The 15,553-nt window shown below is 38.2% G+C and overlaps 1 protein-coding gene across 2 annotated transcripts in view; it reads left to right on the top strand.

Annotated features, from left to right (window-relative positions):
• The first annotated feature begins 14,529 nt into the window (after window positions 1-14,529).
• Window positions 14,530-15,553, top strand: part of LOC126259160 (stAR-related lipid transfer protein 7, mitochondrial) — a 120,111-nt gene continuing 119,087 nt past the window's right edge. For both annotated transcript variants that reach the window (XM_049955712.1, XM_049955711.1), the window contains exon 1: window positions 14,530-15,165. In XM_049955712.1, coding sequence (XP_049811669.1) covers window positions 14,639-15,165 — 527 coding nt within the window. In that variant the 5' untranslated portion in view covers window positions 14,530-14,638. The remainder of the gene's footprint in view (window positions 15,166-15,553) is intronic.

Here is a 15,553-nt window from a genome sequence, read left to right as displayed (position 1 = left end):
TATGATGGAGACAGCAGTGCATGATGCACTGATCATTCTTAATTCTTGTTCTTAGGTACTTGTATAAAATTTCAGAAAAGTGGTTTTACATAGTTTCAAACTGAAATACACAGCTGGCTCAATAAATAATCACTATTTCTGTATAATGTCAGTCAGCTATGCACAACTGCGAGTATACCAAAATAACTCTTACAATGTGCTATTTAAGTTTTTTTGTTCTTATATTTGTGTGTATAAAGGCTAATTCACCCTTGGTGGGACAGAACATCATGCCATGCCAAAACATTTCACAATGCATTTCAAATGGTGACATTCACACAGGCAGTCAGTGGCATGGAATGTCACTTCACGTCACCATTAAGATTTCTCAGTAAGAAAGTTTTCGACATTGACGTTAGTAGGGGAGGAAGTGTACTGTCATCTGCTAACAGCAGAAGTTAAACTGTTTCCACCGTGCTCACACATCATACAGTAGAGGATTTCATTAATTTGGAACTTCTTAATCTTCATCTCATTATTTTGCTTTGTTTTCGTCACACATTGCAAATATTGTGTGATGACTTGGATATTTTTTTCCATTGAGTGTTCTTGCATAAGGAAGGCCATATATTTGCAAGCGAAAATGATTTAGGTTTTACTTCTGCAGAACACAGCAAGTTCCTACATTATGTGGAAATAAATCATAATTTTCATTAAATAACGTTTTATTAAGCTATTTAGGAAGACAAGAATATTACAAAACAAGAAGGTACCTACTATTAAGGAATCATAGTACCCATCTATAAATTGGTGAGATTGTTGGAAGGTTTTGATAACATCCCAAAACCAAGAACTAAGTGATGTAATTGTAAATGATGTTTTTCACAAAATTATTGAGTGGTTCTCAGCAAAGGGACGCTCTTTAAATTTTGATAAAACACATTATATACAGTTCCATACAGTAAAAGGCACAACTCCAGTAATAAATATAGACTTTGAACAGAATTCTGTAGCTAAGGTAGAATGTTCAAAATTTTTAGGTGTGTCCATTGATGAGAGGTTAAACTGGAAGCAACACATTGATGGTCTGCTGAAACGTCTGAGTTCAGCTACATATGCAAATTTTGGTGATAAGAACCTCAGTAAATTAGCTTACTATGCCTACTTTCATTAACTGCTTTCGTATGGCATCATATTCAGGGGTAATTCATCGTTGAGTAGAAAAGTAATCATTGCTCAAAAACGTGTAATCAGAATAATTGCTGGAGCCCACCCACGGTCATCCTGCAGAATCTATTTAAGGATCTAGGGATCCTCACAGTATATATATTCACTTATGAAATTTGTTGTTAATAATCCAACCCAGTACAAAAGTAAGAGCAGTGTGCAAAGCTCTAACACCAGGAGAAAGGATGATCTTCACTATGCAGGGTTAAATCTGACTTTGGCACAGAAAGGGGTAAATTATACTGCCACAAAAGTCTTTGGTCACCTACCAAACAGCATCAAAAGCCTGACAGATAGCCAACTAACATTTAAAAATAAATTAAAAGAATTTCTAGATGACAACTCCTTCTACTCATTGGCTGAATTTTTAGATATAAATTAAGGGAAAAAGAAAAACAACTTAAACAATAGTGTCACGCAATAGTTTGTGTAATGTAATATCTTGTACTGACTGCAGTTTAGGCGATTTTGCTTTGTCTTAGGTTGGGAAGATGTGACAAATCAACTATTGAGATTATCAACAATCGTTTCTAGTCCTCAAATATATTTCAAGTTAGGAACAAACTGTAAATAATCACTGCTGTGCAGAGGAAAATGCTACAGATGAAGGAATTTATTTGTACTAACGACTGAAACGACAGTTTTCAGAAGTTCCATATTTGCACAAGCCATGCAGTTTTTGATGGTGCTGCCAGAATGAATAGTACCTGTCCTCTAACACAACGGACCGCAACAGTGAGGCTACAATGTGCCAGCTGCCAAAGAGCATCCAGCAACCTTGGCTGCAGAAAATGGAACATAGATTGTTATATACTAATGTTCGGTTTCTTGTTTAGACTGCATACCAGATATGTTAATCTGCCAGGCCAAGACAGTAATTGAATTAACATTCTATTTATATAAATTGAAAATATTTAAGGTTAGCTCTGGACTCAAGAGGCACAGTAACTGCAATTATTTGTGGACAACATAAGTTACTTGAGCTACAGTGGTTGTGACTTTGTGATTGGTAGTCTTGCATTTATTGACTTGGTATCACTCTACAACTGACCATTCACTGAAACTCTATACAGGATGTCTCTCCTTAGAGTTGTCAGGCGAAATTTCTCTGGTGTTTTGGCAGACATTTTTTTTTTTTTGTTTCAACATATAGCTGGAGTCAGCTGAAACAAATACTGCTCATTATGCCTTTGATGTATCGATGCATCGATGGAAAATAGCTGATTCTCTGCCAACAGAGCTTTCCTAAATTAGTCTAGTGCAATATTAGTTGTCCGTTGTGTATTAACAGGGACAGTAAAACACAGCAATAACGAGTAGTCCAGCAGCAACAGAAGCGCCCTGGCTCAACTGACTACTACCATCATGCAGAAGCACACTACTCTGTTGCTGCTGGAGTACGAGTTATTCCTTATGCTTTACTGTTCCTATTAATACATATCGATAAAATGATTATCGCACTAGACTAAATGGTAAAACGACTATCACGCTAGACTAGTCTGGTAGTGCTCTATCGAATGGCCACATAAAATTACGATTTGAAAATTATTTTGTTTGAAATGAGAAATAAGCCGATGAACTGAGCACTATTTGTTTGGGCTGACATTAGCTACTTTACATTGTAAAAACTAAATTGTAGATATCTCCCGAAACAACAGAGCAAATGCGACCGACTACTCTCATCCTGTGTACTGGAGAGTGTTATTATGAAGTGAAATCAATTAACTGATTTTGTGTTGCACTAATTGTTTCATGGAATTACTATAGTTGAATTCTTTTATCTTGGCGGCTCGCGCATGCCCGCCCAGACGCGGGAGATTGCTGCATTGCCAGTTGCTCACGACGCACGCGCCAAGAGAAGCAGCGCCACATAGTACAGGGTGATTCAAAAAGAATACCACAACTTTAGGAATTTAAAACTCTGCAACGACAAAAGGCAGAGCTAAGCACTATCTGTCGGCGAATTAAGGGAGCTATAAAGTTTCATTTTGTTGTACATTTGTTCGCTTGAGGCGCTGTTGACTAGGCGTCAGCGTCAGTTGATGCTAAGATGACGACCGCTCAACAGAAAGCTTTTTGTGTTATTGAGTATGGCAGAAGTGAATCGACGACAGTTGTTCAGCGTGCATTTCGAACGAAGTATGGTGTTAAACCTCCTGATAGGTGGTGTATTAAACGTTGGTGTAAACAGTTTACAGAGAATGGGTGTTTGTGCAAAGGGAAAAGTTCTGGACGGCCGAGAACGAGTGATGAAAATGTAGCACGCATCCAGCAAGCATTTGTTCGCAGCCCAGGAAAATCGACTCGCAGAGCTAGCAGAGAGCTGCAAATTCCACAATCAACTGTATGGAGAGTCCTACGAAAAGGGTTAGTTATGAAACCTTATCGTCTGAAATTGGTTCAAGCACTGTCTGCAGCTGATAAGATTAAAAGAATCGATTTCTGTGATTTTATCCTTGCTCAAATGGAAACAGATGAATCTTTCGTTTCAAAGATTGTGTTTAGTGATGAAGCAACTTTCCACACTAACGGGAAAGTCAACCGTCACAATGTCTGTATATGGGGCACTGAGAATCCGCGGGAAACAACTCAGTATGAACGTGACTCGCCTAAGGTGAACGTTTTCTGTGCTATTTCAGCCAATAAAGTTTTTGGTCCCTTTTTCTTCGAAGGTGCTACTGTAACTGGACTACAGTATCTGGAGATGTTAGAGAATTGGCTGTTCCCTCAGCTCGAACAAGAAGCACAACAATTCATATTTCAGCAGGATGGAGCGCCACCACATTGGCCCGTAACTACCTGAACGTCAACTACCCGAGGCGATGGATCGGCCGCCAGGCAGCCCGTGACAGAGCACTTCATCACTGGCCTCCAAGAAGCCCTGATCTTACCCCCTGCGATTTTTTCTTATGGGGGTATGTTAAGGATATTGTGTTTCGGCCACCTCTACCAGCCACCATTGATGATTTGAAACGAGAAATAACAGCAGCTATCCAAACTGTTACGCCTGATATGCTACAGAGAGTGTGGAACAAGTTGGAGTATCGGTTTGATATTGCTCGTGTGTCTGGAGGGGGCCATATTGAACATCTCTGAACTTGAAACTTCCTGGCAGATTAAAACTGTGTGCCCGACCGAGACTCGAACTCGGGACCTTTGCCTTTCGTGGGCAAGTGCAAGGTACTGGCAGAAGTAAAGCTGTGAGTACCGGGCGTGAGTCGTGCTTCGGTAGCTCAGTTGGTAGAGCACTTGCCCGCGAAAGGCAAAGGTCCCAAGTTAGAGTCTCAGTCAGGCACACAGTTTTAATCTGCCAGGAAGTTTCATATCAGCGCACACTCCGCTGCAGAGTGAAAATCTCATTCTGGATCTCTGAACTTGTTTTTGAGTAAAAAAAAAAACTTTTTAAATACCCTTTGTAATGATGTATAACAGAAGGTTATATTATGTTTCTTTCATTAAATACACATTTTTAAAGTTGTGGTATTCTTTTTGAATCACCCTGTATAGTATAGTTCGCAAGCTTACGTTTAGGGTGGAGCGCGCAGTTTATGAAATAAAGCCACCACGGCTGCATTAACCCTTTCGCTGCTACAGATACGTGCTCCCCGCATTCCGCGCTGTGCGCGATTTTGTCACTGCACTGCTCGCCTGTGCTGACACATGGTGTTTCCGACTGCTTTGACACACTTATCATTCGATTCCACAAAAACTATTTGCCCAAAAAATTAGATTTTTTCACATCTTCTTGACTGATACCTTCCCCCCACTTCCTTTGACTGATTGAAGTGCTTTAAAATAAAGCCAAACGCGCCCGGTGTAAATAAAACTTTTATTACAGTCGCGAAAGACAGAATATTTCTCAATATTACATACGACACCTATGTGGTACTTAAATTAAATGAGATATTGTTATACAGTAGATTTTATATGAAATTTAGGTACCTTGTCCACATTTCCTTCTCAACATTGTGGCAACTAAAATCGACCATACGGAAAGTATACGCTATGGACTTTTACCTCTGCAAACTCTTCAAAATTTCGTGCAATGGTTTACTACATTTAATGCTGCACAATAACTGGGTTGAACATCGAAACAAAATTAAGTCATTTATGGGGGGAAGGTATCAGTCAAGAAGATGTGTAAAAATCTAATTTTTGGGCCAAATAGTTTTTGTGAAATCGCATGATAAGAGTGTCAAAGCAGTGGGAACACCATGTGTCTGCACAGGCGAGCAGTGCAGTGATGACAAAATCGCGCTGTGCGGGGAGCACGTGACTGCAGCAGCGAAAGGGTTAATGAAGAGACAAAGCACTAGAAATTTCAAAAAATTGCATTCAAACGAATAAAATTCGTGAAGTAAGACACTTCGATATTGTTTTTAAATAAAGAAAATATTTAGCATCACACAAGGTTTGAGCTCTTTACCTTTCGCTTACTAGCCCAACGCCTTAACCATTATGCTAGCGAAGCTCATATTGCTATATCTCTCCATAAGGACTATAATCAGTCACGCAAAATTCTGACAAACACTGTTGGTATGTCTATGAATTACTTGCACTTCGTCGAAGTACAATAGGAAATAAACAATTACCGCTGTTCTTTATTGCGAAAAAGCGGTTCGTGAAATTGATACAAAACACCTTTCCTTGCTATCGCCTGAATTAAGAGTCTTATTGCTTGTTTTGCTTAATTAATTAATAGAAAATGAAGCAATTGGTATAAATAATGGTTTTTCCAAACTTTCAAAAAACAAAGTCTGCTATCAAGACATTGCTTTTGTTCTATTATTTTATTTATGACTGAACGTTTCTAAAACTGAAGACACTCGTCCGTGGTCTGCTCTGCAGTCGAGATCTGGCAACGTCGTTCTCTGTTCATTGGCTGACTGTATTTTTTGACGTCAGATGCGCAGAACGTACCTAAACTCGGCCGACAACATAAATGACGCGCACTTTAGAATCTCTTTGTAACAGCAGTGAGTTAGTTGGAGAACATTTTAAAGTATGCAGGAAGGACAGGCTAATGGCAAATGGAGATTGATTATTTGTCACAGTACACAAGAAACTCAAATTCGTCGATATAGAAACTGAAACGGTATGTGAGGTTGTCTGGGCAAAGTATCTGTCACCCACCAGATGCAGCTCCAGATGTAACCAAGAACTTCAGACAAAACCTAAGTTCACTAATATGTAAGTCCCCCAATCATCCTATCATCATTGGAGGAGACAGTAATCAACCAACTGTCAACAGGGAAAATTGGAGCAAATGGAGGACATGACAAGACAGCCTGCAAAGCATTACTACATGCAGTCTGGGAAGCAAATAGCTTATGAAGATAATAGCAGAAACTCTAGCCAAGAGTGTGTGACTGCGATTGCAGCATACCCTGGTGGCTGGGAATGAATGCTAACAAATTGGCATATGTAAACAAACGTAGGAGACATTACTTGAAAGATAGTTTCTGTTGATTCATGAGCTGAAAATGGCTGGTAGAAGTGTTATTTGTGCCATGTATGATTGCAATAATTACCAGCAACAAAGTGATCGAAAGTCTTTCTACAGATTTCTGAGGAATAAAGAAATGTAATTATTAATGTAAAATAGTAGTTAGTGTCTTTCAGTGACTTAATTGTACTACTTGTAACTGAGGAAGTTATTATGTCAAACTTGGGTTTTGTTATTTTTAGATGTAAACGGTGGGTTATTCGTAATAGAGAGCAGATCTTAATGAAATCTTTAGAAAAGAACGGCCAGAGGATTTAAATAGGAGTCATGTACTATGCTCTGATCATTTTGTAGAGGACTTCAGCAACAAGAGTTTACTAAGCCAATAAAATTACTATATTTAACCCCTGCCCAATGGTTTGTTACATTACTGCTGTTACATATAACATTTTTCTCCTAGTTTCAGTATTTGGCCTGGCTCTGTCCATTCAGTTTTGTCTGATGGAAAGGAAAGTAATTTCAGACCAAGCCCAAAGGAATAAAAGCGAGAGGAGGAAGTAGATCAACAAGAATCTGTCTCTGACATTCAGGCTGAAGTGGACGATAGTGTCATCTTCAAAGTGGAAAAAATGTGAAAAACATTTCCCATTAATTTTGAAGAGCAGAATGTTACAGAAATGCGTATGGAGACAGAAAATTAGTGATTCATGTTCTGAGATCCGAGTTGTGTGTTTTAAAACGCAAAGTAATTAAGTGCAGCACTGCTAAAAGCAATGTTTCTCAAGATGTGGCAGGCAAGTTTATCAACGTACTGGAAATTATGAAAACCAGGAAATCTAAGGGAAGAGAGTATACAGAACAAGGCAGGAGATTTGCTTTGGCTCTTCACTTCTGTTCACCAAAATCATACACGTTTTTGCAGAAATACTTTTGTTTACCTACTCCAAGAATATCGAGGAGCTGGTTGCAAAATTCAGAGGGTAAGTCAGGTATTACTAGCTTAGTATTTGATATTTACAACTAAAAGCTGAAAAAATGAACCCAGACGAAAAAATTGTGTCATTAGTATTTGATGAAATGTGACTTAAGTCACTGTTGACCTACAGTGCACAAAATGACTTTGAGGACACTGGTGTAAAAATTTGTAGTGTTTCAAGGTTAACTGAGAGCCAGTTATGTAACCAAGCCAGGGTAGTGATTGAAAGTTGGGCATGTGTGATGAAATAACTTTTGTAAGACGTCAATTTTAAGTAGTGATACAGTCTCACATTCAGTTCTCTGACTGATAAAACTGTTTATTCCACAATAAAAATATTTCCTTTATGGCAAGATTCCCAACCTATGATTCATTAAATGCCTTCTTGTGCCCATTACTCTACTTATGAGAGCCAAATCCAAGACATCTCATACTTCATTTCATGTATCTATTACGTGCTAGCAGACGATCAAAATATACTTATAACTTCGAGCCGCTAGATGTCATCGCTGTGCGCTGTCTAGTATGGAACTAATGCATTGTTGCCTAAGTTTTCGCTATTATGTTTATAGGCTATTTGCCAGAAACCTGCAAATGTTGGAAATATATTGGATCAAGTAGCAGCAAATAATCCAGACCTGTTTGAGGATGTTCACAAAGAAATCAGTGAGCATGAGGCAACAATTACAGAAGTACAAAGTGCAATTAAAACAGCTAAAAGGATTTGTGCTCCATTAAATTCCAGGCATCCGTCCGCGAAAATTCCCTTCTTCTTCTAATATTTCGACCATATGCCATTCGCCCATCATCAGAGTGAACCAAAAGACTTTGGTTGACTCTGAAGATTGCCAAACGTTATACAGCCATGATATTAGAAAAATAATTGGAATTTATGCAGCTGCATTCCCATAATTTAATGAAACAATCATTGCAATGTGAAACATGAGAATGGATAGCAGGGTTTATATTTTCAGCAAACTAGATATAAAGGCAATTGTGTCATATCTCAGTAAGCAACACAAAACATTTAGCTCTGGAGAAGAGTATATTGTAGAACTGTGGCTCACATTTAAAAGATTGTTTGGCACTCACTTGTTAGATGTATACCCTGTATAACAGCTCATGATGAGAATGAACCTACATGGTATACAGACACTGTTAAGAAACCTCTAAAGAAACAGAAGCTACTGGATAATAGGTGTAAAACAAAGCACTGGACTATAGATAATAAGAAACTAAATACATCGTGTTTTGCTGTCCAGAGGGCAATACATGAAGCATTTAATGACAATCATAGCAAATTTACCATTGAATGATCTCCTAGAAAACCCAAAGAAATTCTGGTCATTTGTAAAGGCTGTAAGTGCTGCTGAAGCAAGTTTCCAGACACTCATGGATGAGACAGGGTCTGAAACTGAGGGTATCAAATCAAAAGCAAAAACGCTGAACACCAGTAACAATACTCTAGTTTCGAACTCATACTGCTGCAAAAATGAGTGATACAGATATTAGTGTCAATGGTGTTGAGAAAGAGCTGAAATCGCTAATTCAACAAACCTCCAGAGTTCTTTCTCATTATGTGTAAATCCACTCCAGTTACACGTGAAAAATACTTTATTTTGATAAAATTGTACACACAATCTGGGTTTCAGGGTTAAATTCAGGCGCTACAGAAAAACGAAGGAAACTAAGAGGGATTCTTCATAAAAGTAATTAACGTTAAACGGATCCATATGAATGTGAACATCTGGTTATATGTTGACTTCTTACGAGAAAGTCTTATCAGTCATGTAAAAAAATCTAGAAAATTTATCAAGTAGCATGCGAGATCCCTTGTGGATGAGGCATGAAAAGCTTCTCTGAGCCAACCAGTAACGTACTGGATAAACAGAGCCTAAATTAACAGAAGATTAACGTAGCAGCGAAGAAGCCCACATTGCCAAGCTATTGCAGTTCCATACACATTAAAGTTGTAATCTGATTTTTGCATTTGCATGGGCCTTTCAATGTAGTTTACTTAAGAATCCCTCTAAGTTCTTCTTGTTTTTTTGTAACATCTGAAGATGGAATTTACATCCTGCACCCCAGGTCGTGTGTACGATTTTACCCAAATAAAGGATTTAACAAATAGAGCTTGAACGGATTTATTCGTCATGAAAAATTTTCGCAACAGTTTTGGATGTCCTGCAAAGAGTGTTTTAAACCTCCAGAGCCCACTGGAATTCATGTCAGATTCTAAAGCGAACATGCAGTCTAGTTAGCTTATCTTTTAACTACAATCTACTGCAGATACCTCGAACAATAGCTTATGCTCAGCAATTGGAAGAAAGCATATATGACACCTTTGTCCGGGATATGTAACAGAAGTGACCCACAGAACAACAAAATTACTGTCCAATGTCCTTGACATCATATATTATAGAACCTTAGAACATATTCTGTACTCAAAGGTAACTAGGTATCTAGAACAGAACGACCTCCTTCATAACAATCATCATGGATTCCGAAAACATCGATCAAGTGAAACATAAGTTGCTCTTTTCTCACATGACACACTGGAAGACATGGATCAAAATCGTCAGATGGATGTAGTATTTTTCAGTTTCCAAAAGGCGTCTGATACAGTAGTGCAGCTACACTTACTATCAAAAATATGATTCTATGGGGTATCAATGAAAATTTGTGACTGGATTGAGGATATCTTGGTAGGTAGGTTGCAGCAACTTGTCTTGATTGGAGTGTCCTCAACACATGTAGAAGCAATTTTGATTATGCTGCAGAGAAGTGTTTGACACGCCTATTGTCCATGTTCTATATTAATTACCTAGCAGATAATATTATTAGTAACTTCTGACTTTTCACAGATGATGCAGTTATCTGTAATTAAGCAGTCTATGAAAATTCTTCAAAAATATTCAGTCAGATCTCGATAAAATGTCGAAGTGATGCAAAGATTAGTAACTTGCTTTAAATATTCACGAATGTAGAATTCTATACTTCACACAACAAAACAAAACTAGTATACTATGAATGCAGTATCAATACATCACAACTGGAATCGGTCAGCTCATACAGGAACTTGGGTGTAACACTTTTTAGGTATGTAAGGTGGAATGATCATATGGGCTCAGTTGTAGACAAAGCAGGTAACATTGGTAGCAACCTAGCAAAACTCCATCAGATTAAAAATGAGATTTTTTAAAACTCACATATATGACCCACCCTAGAGTATTGTTCAAGTGTGTGGGACACATAGCACATAGAACTGACAGGAAATATTTTACACAGCCAATTAAGGCAGCACATATGGTCACACGTTTGTGTGACCCATGGGAACTACCCTCTGGCATGAACTTCACAGCACTTTGCAGAGTATGGATGTAAATGTAGATTCCAGTCATATATTTTGACTTTTTGTGTCATGGATGGCGTCTCAAAACCTTACTTTCACTCTTCAGCAGTGGGCTTAGCAAATTGACTAGTGTGATGATGGTCCTTTCTATTGAAATCTAGTGTATTGCAGTCTTTAATATAAGTAAGGTATATAAGGGTACAAAAAACTGTTCACCAAATATGTCATACATAACAACCAAGAAAATGTATTGCACTGATAAAACACCTCATGCTGCCAGTCTATAATTATCAAAGCATGTCGTTCCATAAATTTAAGACATAAATAACACAATTTAAGAATTTATGTGAAGCTTAGAGAAGGTGTCATACGGGTATTGAAACACATCTTGTAATCAGAAAACATTTTAATATAACAATACAGTACCAACAGCTGTAATTTTGATGTTGTTTTATTAGGTCACCAGATTCGATGTTACAATCATGTCGTCTTAAGACCTGTTGCATGAATTACACTAAGTACAACTCGTGCACAAATAAGACAAGCAGGTAACATTCGTATCTAGTTCCATAGATATACGAACTTCATGAGAAAATGTGGTCTTCACATGTCACATGTGTGAAGAGCATACATGCCCATGAAGCACAGATATCTACAGAACCAGATACAAATGTTGATACCTTGTGTTATAAGTACACAAGTGATACTTGGTGTCATTCATGTAACAGGCCTGAAGATAACGTCTTTGGAACACCGAAACTGCTTGCTAATAAAACAATCAAAATAATGTGTATTAGTACAGTATTATTATATTTCACCAACCAGTCACTGTCCCATGCTCCTGAGCAAGATGGAGTTACATTAAGTGAAAAACATTGTATTTCATGGAATGGAGTTTTGTAAAAGATATCTTTTGGTTTGCTAAAGCTGTCAATATATTTGGAACAAAATAGTTTATTCCATACTACTGACAAAATTCACCTGCACCTTCAAGTGAACATCTGTTTATGTTTGTATCAATAGTATGAATAGATCTTACATTAAGTAATAAAAGAAGCAATACATCAGAAAATAGACCAAGAGGAACAGAATTTCATAAACCACAGTAAACAGCATGATTTGGCTTAAAGTGCTCATCCACATTTACAGGTTAATACTAAAGTGCCCAATATTATGCTTCTCAGTGTTGTTTTAGAGATGGCCACTTTCCTTGAGTATTTTTTCATATTTGGTCTTTCATTATCTCATAATATGTGACCTGTTAATGCCATACATACAATGAAATGAAATGTGCACTCTAAGTTCAGCAAAAAATTGGAACTAGCCAATAGTGTGGAATGAAACATTTGTTTCGAATAAATTGGCTGCCTTAGCGGAAAATGACAGTTCATTTTAGTTGATTAATGAAAGGCAAATTTCTGTAGTAAACCAACAAAAGTAACTTCTGTATTCTGTAAGACAGTTAATACTAAATCTGCTAATAATGAGGTAATAAATTAAAATCAGAAAACTGAAACTGATAACATATTATAGTAGTCTTCCACCGATATGTGAAGGAATTTTGACTCTCTTTAATTGCTCCCAGTCATAGAACCCCACCTTTTTATTTTATTTTCATTTGGTGTGAGTTGTACATGAAGTAAAAACCGCAAGCAGCCAAATCTTGAAATGTAAAGCGTGGTCACTTGGAAACGTGGAAAAAAAACTTTGCACATGTGCAAATCTTGCAGCTAGGGAGTGCCAAATAAATTTCTCTGAGCAGATTGTGGCTGCTTCAGCCTACTTGTTATTCACTGCCTAAACAACAGACAGTCACACACTAAGTAACCATAAAATGTATACATCTGAACCTCCTGGCAGTTGCTTTAATAAGCTAATTAGGTTCCAACATTGCAATGAATGTTCCATGTGATTATAACCAAACTGACAGTGTTCTCAGTGCTGCAGTGTGGGTTGTATACATCTCAGGACGCTGAAACAATGTAGGTAGCTTCATTATTCGGTCCGTGTTTGAGGCATACTAAAAAAATTAATAGTTTCACTGTAAGCAGTCTCAATGAGGAAAATTTCCTGTGATGGCGTCAGTATGCTGTTTCTCTGTTGGTGATGAATGTTGATTTTTTTTGGTAAAATGACTAATGGTATAAAGGTTTTCAAAGGTTCAAGTTTTTCATACAAAATGCAATGGCTACTGAGAAGAAAGACTGTGCACTGCTGGGAACGTTGTTTTACCAGAACGTCAGCAATAGCAGCGTTGTGTTGCGGGAATATCTCCCAACAGAAACAGCTGTGAAGAGTCCCCATCTCGATAAATGGGCTAAGGAATGTGATCAATATATTTGAAGATGCAGATGAATTACGTTATGCAGCAGGGAGAGGGAAGTGGCCCTTCCCCATGGCAATTGTTCATGAAGTTGCTGTAGTTATAACTGTCCTTGGAGCACATGTCTCAAATTGTACAGCGACCGCTGTGTCATGGGAATTGTCTCCCTTGGTCAACAATTCAAAAGATTTTGTGGTCCATTTTACATGGGTATCGCTACAAGATTCAGAATGCCCACCAAATGAAGCCCCAAGTAGACTACAATGCTGTGACTTTGCCCTTCGTTTTTTTGGCACACGTGGAAATGGGTGACTTGTGGCCAGGACAAAATGCTTTGGATGGACAAGGTTCGTTTTACTCTGAACAGTGCCGTGAATGTTCAGACCTGCCGCATATGGCTTCTCTTTCACCACATGTGCAGGAACATCCACTGCAATCAGCTCTTGTGACTGTGTGGTGTGGTTTCACAAGCTCCTTCATTCTCGGCCCACCTTCTTCGAGGAGATGACGTCTCACAGGCCTGTTAGGTGCACAGTGACATCTGCATAATATAAGGAACTCATTGTGCAATCGGTGATTCCAGTTTTTCAAAAGTGCAGTTGTGTTCACACCACTATTTTCACTCAAGATATGACGATACTACATCTCACTTCTCAGGTGAAAGATTTGCTCCAACAAACCTTCGGTTATCGCAGCATCATCTTGAGACTATTTCAAGATGTGAGGCCTTCCAAGTGATACGTTCTTGTGTGCTCATTTTAAACTTAAAATTTCATGTATTAGACATGAAAACAACTTAGTTTTTAAAGTGCATTAGGTAGTAGTAGCTTTATTCCTTCGTATATCACTTTTACAAGGATATGGGATATGTGGAGGTATCACAATTAAAGAACAGCAAAAGTAATATAATTCACATACACAGGCATTTACATGCTATGTCCAGTTTCGCATTTTGGATGTTCGGCCTTCTGTTTGACAGATGTGCTATGTTGTCGTATTGAAGGCTCTGTCTTGTGTAGAGAAGGCCATGATAGTGGTAGGGTAAGCACATGGGCCTAATAGAGGACTTTCAATTCTTCTATCATGACCATGGTGTTGTCACAGATGTGCTGGTTATAACGGTGATTATGTAAGGATGCCGTGCAAGTTTTCATTGCCTCTTGAATCCCAGCTTACATACTGCAACTTTTATTTATGTCATCTTTGCTCAAAGTTGTAAACAAACACATCTATGAAGTAGCCGGCATAATAGTGGGCGTGATGCTAATTGTGTGGTGTGCGTTGTATTTTTCGAAGTGTAATATTTGACAGGAAGTTCCCGAAGAAATATCGGAAATGTTATTTAGTGCTTCTGTGAGAACGTTTTTATATAGGAATAGAAACCATCCAGTTTTACCTCCAATAGGACCAAACTATGTGCGCAGAGCAATCGGAGGTCGTGAGTTTGGAACGTCCACCTTCTATTTGTTTTCTACCTTCCTCGATAACAGTTCAATGAGAAATGCGTTTCTGTCCCAGTTGAGGAGTTTTGAAAGTCATCGAAATGTCTTACAAAGGAATCTCACTTTTCAGTGGTTTATGTCAGAAATGGCCAAGATCCGCACGTTTCTTAAAAACCATTCTTTTCATATAGTAAGAACTTGTACCCAACAGTGTGAATGTGTTGTAGCTCATAGAATTAGAAGAGCACAACAGATTTTTAGTCTGTATACTAGGCTGTGGGACGAAGTGGCGTTAAGAGAGCTCGGGAGAAGATTGCGGCAACAACTGACTAGGAAAGGAAAGGAGTTGTTCCTCAGTGCTGTCGGAGTTTGCGCTTTTCACTGGGACAGAGACAGGATTCCCGATGACGAAATGTTGAGGTAAATTTCAGCGTTGAGTTTCAATATTTACATCGCCTTGTTCACAGTCATTTTACGAACCATGTGGTCATTCATCTCTCTCTATTATCTCACACCGTTTTTTTAATTTTATAGTGTGTATCAAAAAAAGTGCCTTGGCTAGTGTGGTATTCGTACCAAAGGTATTGCAACATTCTGTTTACGTATGGCGCAATAACTGAGTGAGCTAATCAACTTCTTGTCCTGTAATGCTACGGAAGTTCACCATTTGACGTGCTAACTGTGATGTGACTTGAAACAAAATAAGGCATAATTATTTTAACGCTCCAGTTTTAGGAAGTGATTGTTTTATTGACAGAAAATTAGTTTACTTGAGGTGTTGTCGTGTAGTCTGTATGAAGATAAATAC

The sequence above is a fragment of the Schistocerca nitens genome, chromosome 5 (genome assembly GCF_023898315.1).
Source record: "Schistocerca nitens isolate TAMUIC-IGC-003100 chromosome 5, iqSchNite1.1, whole genome shotgun sequence".
NCBI lineage: Eukaryota > Metazoa > Arthropoda > Insecta > Orthoptera > Acrididae > Schistocerca > Schistocerca nitens.
Note: the sequence above shows the minus strand (reverse complement) of the source record. Positions and strands in the feature narration are given on the sequence as shown.